We start from the raw sequence: 9,073 nt of genomic DNA, 5'->3' as shown, positions 1-9,073 counted from the left end.
AACATGGTTTGAATAAGTTTGTCGGGCTCGAGGTATGATTCCATGCAATTCAAATTTTTTTATGAAATATGTTTTTATTTAAAACATTATTTTATTGAATAATTAATATACGTACAATTCTTACCATTCTTATTGAATAATTTTTATGTTTTTAGAATTATCTTTCTTGCTGCTCCACAATAGACAGTGTTTTGAATACTCCAAGAGGTAAAAATCAAAAAGATAAAGTTTCTCTTAAAACAAAAAGTGGAAATATATTGATCGATTATGAGAAGTAAATAATTGTTAAAATTTGTGAAAAATATTTTATTTTAAATGTGTTATAACTGAACACATATAAACACTTGGAATACCAAGTGTTTTTTTATTAAAAAATGTCTATTTAATTATTTAAATTAAATGTATTGTTAATTTTTAAAAAGAAAGATGTTTTAAAAAAAAAAAATATTAATTAATATAGGTACATGGATATCATAGAAGTATTTAAACCCAATATGTATGTTACTTTAAGCATATCAGATACTGATTGGGATAGTTCATATTCTCTTATTGAAAAATCAGTCAATATTTCAAACAGGCTTTTCATGAGTTGTTTAGAACGGCATCATAAATCAGAAGTAAACATTTATCTACTCTTATATATAAATTAATATTTAAATTTAATCTTCGAAAGAATATAATATTTTTAATTTATTCATATCCATATTATGTAAGTAAAAGAGTATTTCAATTATTTTATTTTAATAAATATAATTAAAATTGTATATATTTTGGCTGTAATATTCAACATGAACACATGTACATTGCATTGTACTGTTTTCGTTCCGTTATTGTGTACACTAATAAATATTAATAATTATTTTGGTACATTTTAACTCAATTTCAATTAAAAAAGTTATTATAATAAACAATACTTAGAAAACTGACCTAGCTTCACCACATACACTAAAATCCATCAAAAGAATATGTTTTAAACTGATTTATTAGGTTTTGAAAGGAAGTGGTGTGATTGCTCCAATCCAAGGTGGTTACAATATCCAAGAAAGAATTCGGTCAGCAACATTTTTATCAGAATATAATGATTTATTAGGATTCCTATTTGATGGATTTTTCACTGATGGAACTGTAGTTGAAGACATTCCTGGTAACTTAATTTTACCTATTGTCAATAAAACAATGGTATATGTGAAATAATTAAGTATCTAATTTCATATTTAACTAACCAATTTATATTTATTTTTTCATCATCAATAAAGGAGTGTCTCCCAAAAGATAAAATGAAAATTATATTTGGTGCGTGGACTCTCGATACTATAATTGATCTTATAAATAGTGGAATGGATATATTCGACTCATCATTACCATTTTTTACAACTGAACGAAATTCAGCATTGATATTTAACTACGAATTGAAATACAAGTGAGTTGTTCATTATGTTTTTGCTGTACTGAATTAAATAAATTATTATTTTGAGTTACAGAAATGATATTATTATCATGGATAGCCATTGTTGTACAACTGATCAAAATAATGTAGATAAATCAAATAGTTTTGAGATATGTTTAATGGACACATGGTAATAGTTGTTTATATATTGTACAATATTTTTTATTGATACTTATTAATTTTAATACTATGATAATTTAGTTATTTTGAAGATTTCAACCCAATAAATGAGTCATGTTCGTGTTTGGCCTGTAGAAAGCATACTAGAGCCTACATTCATCATTTATTGATGTCCAATGAACTTCTTGGTAGTTTATTATTAACCATGTAAGTTTGATAAGTTATAATTACCTGTGTTAAAATGGTAATAAACTAACAATTTCTATTTTTTAGACACAACCTACATTACTTTCATCAGTTTTTCAAGGATATTCGTGAGGTTTTATTAAAAAATAATCAATGACTATTATATATATATTATTTGTTTTCTATTGTGTTTAAATGGTCTCATTTATTTTTCCTTATTGCACCTTTTATTTTAATAAAAATCTGTAAAATAAAATAAAAACAATTCACTTGTATATTGTATTCTAATATTATTTTTATTGATCTCAAATACATCTGTGGTATGGCTATTAGTATTAGAGTAGTATATTACATTTTTATTATATTATATAATTCACTTTTTTTAAGTACTATCACTACTATCATTTTTATTTTGATGGTTGGTTCCTAGAGCTTGACTTATTTATTCATGATTGTGAAATTGATTATAAAAGACACAAGTATTTGACATTCCGTGAAAAAATGATTAGTCGTCATGGGAATATTGCATGTATCACATAATGGAGGTTCTCTTTTGATTATAAAAAAATTGTGTGTAAGTAAGTATGGCTTATTTGAAGTCAAATAATCACAATTTCTTATTTTATGTTGAGCCAATGATTAATATTGTTATCCATCCCAATAAGATTTGGTTAGTAATTTTATTTTAAAATATGTATACTTTTTTAAAAAATCTTAAAATATACGAAAATATGAACACTAAAATTTCATTTTTGAACTCGTTTGATTGTGATTTAAATTTTTTAATAAAATGTATACTTACAACGTTTATTATTATAATATTTAATCCTTTATAATTTAAAATAGAAAACAATAATAATAAAAAAAATAATAAATAAATTTTCAAATTTTTAAAGATCAAAACAATGAAATTGAAAAATAACAAAATGTTGATGAGTAGAGAAATGTAGAAATAGTGTTATAGAAATAATGTAGAACAGACTAGCGGTCGCCAACCTTTTGGACCTCATGGATCTCTAAATACATACTCTAAATTCTTCGGACCACTTTTAGCTTAAAATAGCTTTTTACATAATTATCGTTAAATAAATCGATGAGGTATTTTTTTTCGGTCATATTTAACTTGTTATTTTCATTGTTTGCTGCAATGGATCTATTATCCACATAATACCATGTCTAGAGTCTTATTTTTTTGGGAAATAACGACAAAAATATTCTGTAAGTACCTAACGTTCAAATTTTTCTGTGGACCACTTAAATTTACTCGCTGGAATAAACGGTGAACGATCATAAATACAAAATGTAGAAGGCAGAACATTATGTGCGTATTGTTATTTTATACGTAATGATTATTATTGTGTATTACTATAAATTTTTGTAGTTATTTGTCAATTAGCAGATAAGAAGTAAAGCGGGTAGTACATGGTTTGGACGTGTAGTGCAAGACACGTACACATACTAATAACCATTCACTGCGCACACAGTCACAAGTCGCGCACGCACGCAATTTAAATAATGCCTATACCCAACTCCTTAAATATGCACCACCACCGATCTATAATTCTTTATGTCCGAGTATGTTTAGAAATTTAGAAAATAAGATGATGTAAAAGAGATGCTTTGATTGCTTCATCGTCAACTTTTTCATTTCCTAGTGTACCTATTATGCCCAGTAATCCATATGAAAGAATTAGTTTACTTTTCTCAACAGCTCTGTAAGTTTTTTTTTAATACATTTGATGTCGGTTGGATTTTCAGTTTTATTAATGGCACTGGGATTACTGATCGAGCCATATAGTATTATAAAATTAGTTTGAGTGTTTTCATAGTCATTTTGGGGGTGTTCAACAGCTTTGTACATAACCACTGATTTGACTGTAAGTAATGAAGTTTATGAAGGGGATTTATGTACAATTATTTAAATGTTAGTATAATTGCTATTCCAATTCCGTTAATAACTAAATACATCACTATATATATTATTATTATTATATTGAAACGTTATTTTTCCATACTTGTTAATCATAAATCATAATTATTGATGATATTTATAGCTGGTATATACAAAAAACATTATTGTTACTTGTTACTGATAAAAATATATTTAACTGTATACATTTTTACTGTAGTCAGTTGAAAGGTTCCAAATTAGAACATATTTTTTTAAAATAGGTACTCAAAATAAACGAGATAGATTAGGTTCAAAATGTATGTTTAAAATGTTTTTCAACACAAATAAAGACCTCGTGAATAGAATTATTATCATTTAAATAAAAACAAACAATAATTACGGGTTATGTTGAACGTTTATTAAAGTTATAATTTAAAAATAAACTATTGTTGATACAAACATTTTTGTGATCAAGGTGCTAATAAACAATAATAAAAAATTAATTTGTTTAAATCCCTTTAAATTGTTGTATTAACGAATAACGATTATGCCACCATATAATACGACGTTACAAATGGACGTCGTAGTGTCCATTAAGGCTAGTCTACATTTAGATAATAATAAATCATTACTGTTATATTGTAACTATCGTTGTACATTCGTTTTATCTCGAAGTAGTTGTTTTCCCTTACGAATTGTGCGCAATTAAACATTAATGACGTATACATTTATTGCCGACAGCCGAAGACTTTGTCGTGTACTTTGAATATTATAACAAATCTCTTACAAGCCAAACGAGATTGAACACGATCTTATTTAACGAGAATTAATTGTTCGTAAACACGAGTGGACTGCCACTCATCCTCTCGGCGCTTCCAACTAATTCCGTGTCGTGATGACAAACTAATCGATTCGTAATATCTCAAGTCGTATATACTTGTACCCTGGGATGAAATCAATTTGTTAAATTTTTATATTATTTTGTTTCATTGGCGTACGTGAGGGAAAAAATTGATAAATTGTTTTATTTCATACGCCTACTCAAGGCTTAGCAATAGCGAATAGTACTTGACGCGTGTACTCTCAGGCACTGAGCCTATTTGAATATCTCACGTTTTCACGGTTATATGATATATGCAAACATGGTAAATCAAGGACAATTGTTGACATTTAAAAACGTACAACTATGTCGGTATCCCAGGTATTTCAATTTATACCACGTATGACACTAATAATTAGATACCTGCAGGTGGAGATTATTTAGCAAATTTCAACCGACCAGATTATAAATGCAATTTTATCGATATAAGTAGATTTTAAATTTCAAAATAACGAAAAATCCCTTCAAAATCCAATTGAAAAAATTACAAAAATATATGAGATGTTGCAGCATCGATCCATAGTTGATCCCTATTGACCAAATTAGCAAATGCACAACATTTTATATTAAATTATACACTACCTTATGGATTTCTAGCTAATACAAAGTATTTACGTATTTCAACACTTGCGCATATTTTTAACGATGTTTATACGTAGTATTTGAATAATCACAATGAACCATTATGCACGAAATCAAATTGAAATTTGATCTGCTTTCGTTAGTCGTAAATAGCAAATATCCACGTGTTCACAGTAAGTACACAAGTACTACACAGTATGAAAAAAATATAAACGGATTACAACTAAACTAACCTTTATTCGTGTATTATTTGCTCTGTTTCTTGAATAAAATAAATAAATAAAAATCATTTCATCGCATTACATACCTGATATGTTGGTGGTTAATTATGTTTTACAAGTTTTATAAGTTTTAATTATGTTTTCGTTCTGTATACATTGACGCCGAACCCTGTTTTGAGGTCGAGCCTTGGCCCGACATCTTTTGAAAATTTAATGTGGGACCGATTCATATTAGTCGTAGAAGTTTGGTTGCCAAATCGAACACCCTACGAAAGCTTCATTGCAATATTAAAGCTTAACATTAATATTTTTTGGGGTAAAAACGCCATCGAGACCGATATATAGATATTGTGGTTTTTTTTTTAAATATTTTTTGCCCGATTCAATTTTTAGGAGATCGACGCTACTGCATGTATGTATCAATCAAATGTTAATATCAATCACGTTCGTTAATAAGCACTATTACTCATTTGAAAATAATTATCTTTTTATAGATTTTGGTTTTTTAGAGATATATCAGCTGATAACTATAAATTATATTGTTTGTGTTACAAAAATCATAACTATTTCTATTTATTTTAAATTTTGCGAGTGAATCGATCAATGAATATTTCAAAATAATTGTTTTTATGGTGATTGCCGAACAAGTGACAGTGTGATTTTCGTTAACAATTTTCGGATTAAATAAGTAATACATTTTATATAATTTTTTTATCGCTCATGTTGTATTAAAATCGTACTTGTTAGTTATGAATCATTAATGATGTATAATATACATATATTTATCATATGTACAGGATAGGCCATAATAATGAAGGCGAAAAAATTGGAAAATATAGTGGTTCATGGTGAGCTGTTCACCTTACTTTATTAATATGCCATACATCTTCCCTTAAAATAGTTTTACTTTTAATAGTAGTTTTGCGATTATACATTTTTTGAGTAAAATTAATAACTTTATTATTTAAAATAATATAATGAAATGCAAGTAATAATATATGAATTTCTTTTTTTTTTTTTTGTAAACATTTTATTGATAACCGTTTAATCATTTCGTCTTAATAGCCTAGTGTGTATGTTGTATCTTAGTAATGTTGCAATTATTATGTTATTACAGTACATTTTAAAATGAATGATAGTGATCAAATATTAATAACTTTTTTTATATAGTGAGTGATTAACGGTTGTTTGAGTAACCACAAAACAAATTTATTAATTTTACACCACCACTGTCCGCTTATTAATTGATTTCATTTCGATGTTTTACTGAAATACTATTATACCAATAGATATAAGAGTAATTGATGACAGTTCTTATTTTTAAATAAATATAAAATTTTGAATAATATAATATTTAATTTATTTTTTATTTTTTTATTTTTCATGAAATGCAAGTAATAATATATGAATTTATTTTTTTTTAATTTTTTTTATATTTTATAATATTTTAAAAATATTTTTTAAAATCTATTTATAAAATTCGTATTTTTATTTTTAAGATCTGAAAAATATATATAAACCCATTTATAGGCTTATTTAACCGTAAATATAAAACATTAACAGTTAGGCTGGTTGATTGGTTTTTTTTTTAATAAAAATATATACATCAAATATTTTATTTGTCTCTCACAGGATATAATTTTAGTAATATTATTGTATATATTTTTTGTAAAATTTTATTTTAAAAAATTATTTTATTTTGATTTATATATTTTATATAATAATATATATATATTTATTTATTATCTTTTATTTGCAATTATACAATCTATAAATATAAGTGCACAAGTACAAATGTTGTACAGTTAACATAAAGTATAACATAAACTAATAAATATAATATAAAAAATTAAAGTAGGTTATGATTTTAGAGACTGAAGGCTAAGAAGAAAAATTCATCTATTAATGGAACTTTGTTACATGTATATAAGGGGGTTTAATTATTTAATAGGTCACGATACCACTTTCGTTTTAGGCGCCTTCGAGGATCGTGAGGGATTCGTGGGAACAGATAGTCCTGAAAGGATATTGTCAACATTTTTAACAGATTAATAGTTTGATCTTTGTGAAGGGTATCATTTGAGACAAGGTATGGTACCTTGATTATTTGTCGAAGTCATTTGGACTGGAATTTTAGATTTTATTTATGTTAGATGGTTTGGCAGCTTCCTATAAATGGAATCCATTGTGCAGCGTTTGCCCGTCGGCGCGCGGCGTTTGCAATATTAGTATATATAAGTATAAATATGATAATCATTTTGGAAGAATATTAACAAGGAAACGCACTCTACATTTAGAGCAGCATAACATCTAATTTATGAAACCGTATTGGCGATTGTCAATTACTCGATTCGTTATCGATTCGTTATCAATTCGTTTATGAGATCGTTTAAGTGGCCTGACATTACTTTTAATCGAACAAGAAACAGCACCAGAGGTTAACTTCGAAGGTTTAATCGATGAGTTTGCTGAAGCAAAAGCAATTCTCAAAACTCTCATAAAATTTTTAGAACATTTCTATAAATATAAAATAAATATTTTAAATGTTTTTACTGTATGCAATAAAAAGTAACCATATTCATGATTTTATTTTAAATATGTTGTAATTAACTATAACCTATAAAACAGGGATGGATCTTTATAAGACCCATGATCAGATGGATTATTTTGCTACGATCAATCGAGGTTTTGGTTACGACATTGGATATTACGATAAATTGTCAATACTTATTTATTTTGTGTATTTTAAACTTGTCTGTTGAATGCTTCATGAAATACATATTATATTTACGCATTCATACATCATTGAATGTATAGGAAGAAGGTAAAATATGAAGCCCCTCATCAGTTGACGTTAAAATATATATTATATTACTGATAGTAGGTATATCAAATTTAGACATTACATAAAATAACTAAGTAGGTACCTATTTCATTACATACATTGTCCATATTGTTTAATTATAATATATACCTAATATCTAGGATTAATTTGAGTGAAATTCTTGCTATACGATTATAAAATTCAGTAGTTATTTTAGCATAAATGTCAGTAATTTTTATCATCTGTCTTTGATTATTTTTATATTTTATATTTTTAAAATTTGTATTTATTTAACAATAAAATCATTTTTTATTATTAATCACCTTTAAATTTACATATTACTATTGAATAATTTCTATAAGAAATCATATGGATATATTATGTGTATAACATAATACTAATTTGCCTAATTAAAACTTTTCTTCTTGTTTGTAATCATAGATAAATAAATATTACTCTTGCAATAATTACACATTGGACCTGTGAGTCTATTATTGAAGTTTTAAAAATGAACCGATCATCAATTATAATATACATTCTCAGAAACAATATATTACTCGACTAAAAAAAAACAAAAATTATGATAAAATAGATTGCAATTTCTTGTTATTATACAAGCTTACTTATATGATGATATACATTTTTATTAGACGTTCGGTAGTTTATTATTAATCTTTTTCCTTAATATATTGTTATAAATGTAAATTATTTAACGATATTATTTTTATCCAGATGCAGCAGTACTGTACCTAGATGTATATGGTTTCATGAATAGGTAATTGAAAGCAACGGCTTTGACTTAAATATTTTTCAATTAATGCGATTAGTTGGCCGAACGTTGTTTGTTCTAATAAAACATTCTATAAAAAATCCACCGAATGCGTACTGTAATCAATAATATTTGTCCTTGTTTTCTTTTTAA

General features: G+C 26.0%; 1 protein-coding gene across 1 annotated transcript; it reads left to right on the top strand.

The window, feature by feature from the left end:
• Positions 1-2: 2 nt before the first annotated feature.
• LOC112690721 (queuine tRNA-ribosyltransferase accessory subunit 2) lies at positions 3-1,962 on the top strand (the record flags this gene model as incomplete). The annotated part of the gene is made up of 8 exons (XM_025564791.1): positions 3-32; positions 156-274; positions 461-617; positions 988-1,179; positions 1,257-1,420; positions 1,482-1,577; positions 1,649-1,774; positions 1,841-1,962. Coding segments are annotated over 8 exons (954 nt in total), but the record flags the coding sequence as incomplete, so codon positions are not given.
• Positions 1,963-9,073: the final 7,111 nt, after the last annotated feature.

Source organism: Sipha flava, unplaced genomic scaffold (assembly GCF_003268045.1).
Source record: "Sipha flava isolate LNK unplaced genomic scaffold, YSA_version1 51_pilon_pilon, whole genome shotgun sequence".
Lineage (NCBI taxonomy): Eukaryota > Metazoa > Arthropoda > Insecta > Hemiptera > Aphididae > Sipha > Sipha flava.
This window is presented reverse-complemented; position numbering and strand designations above follow the sequence as displayed.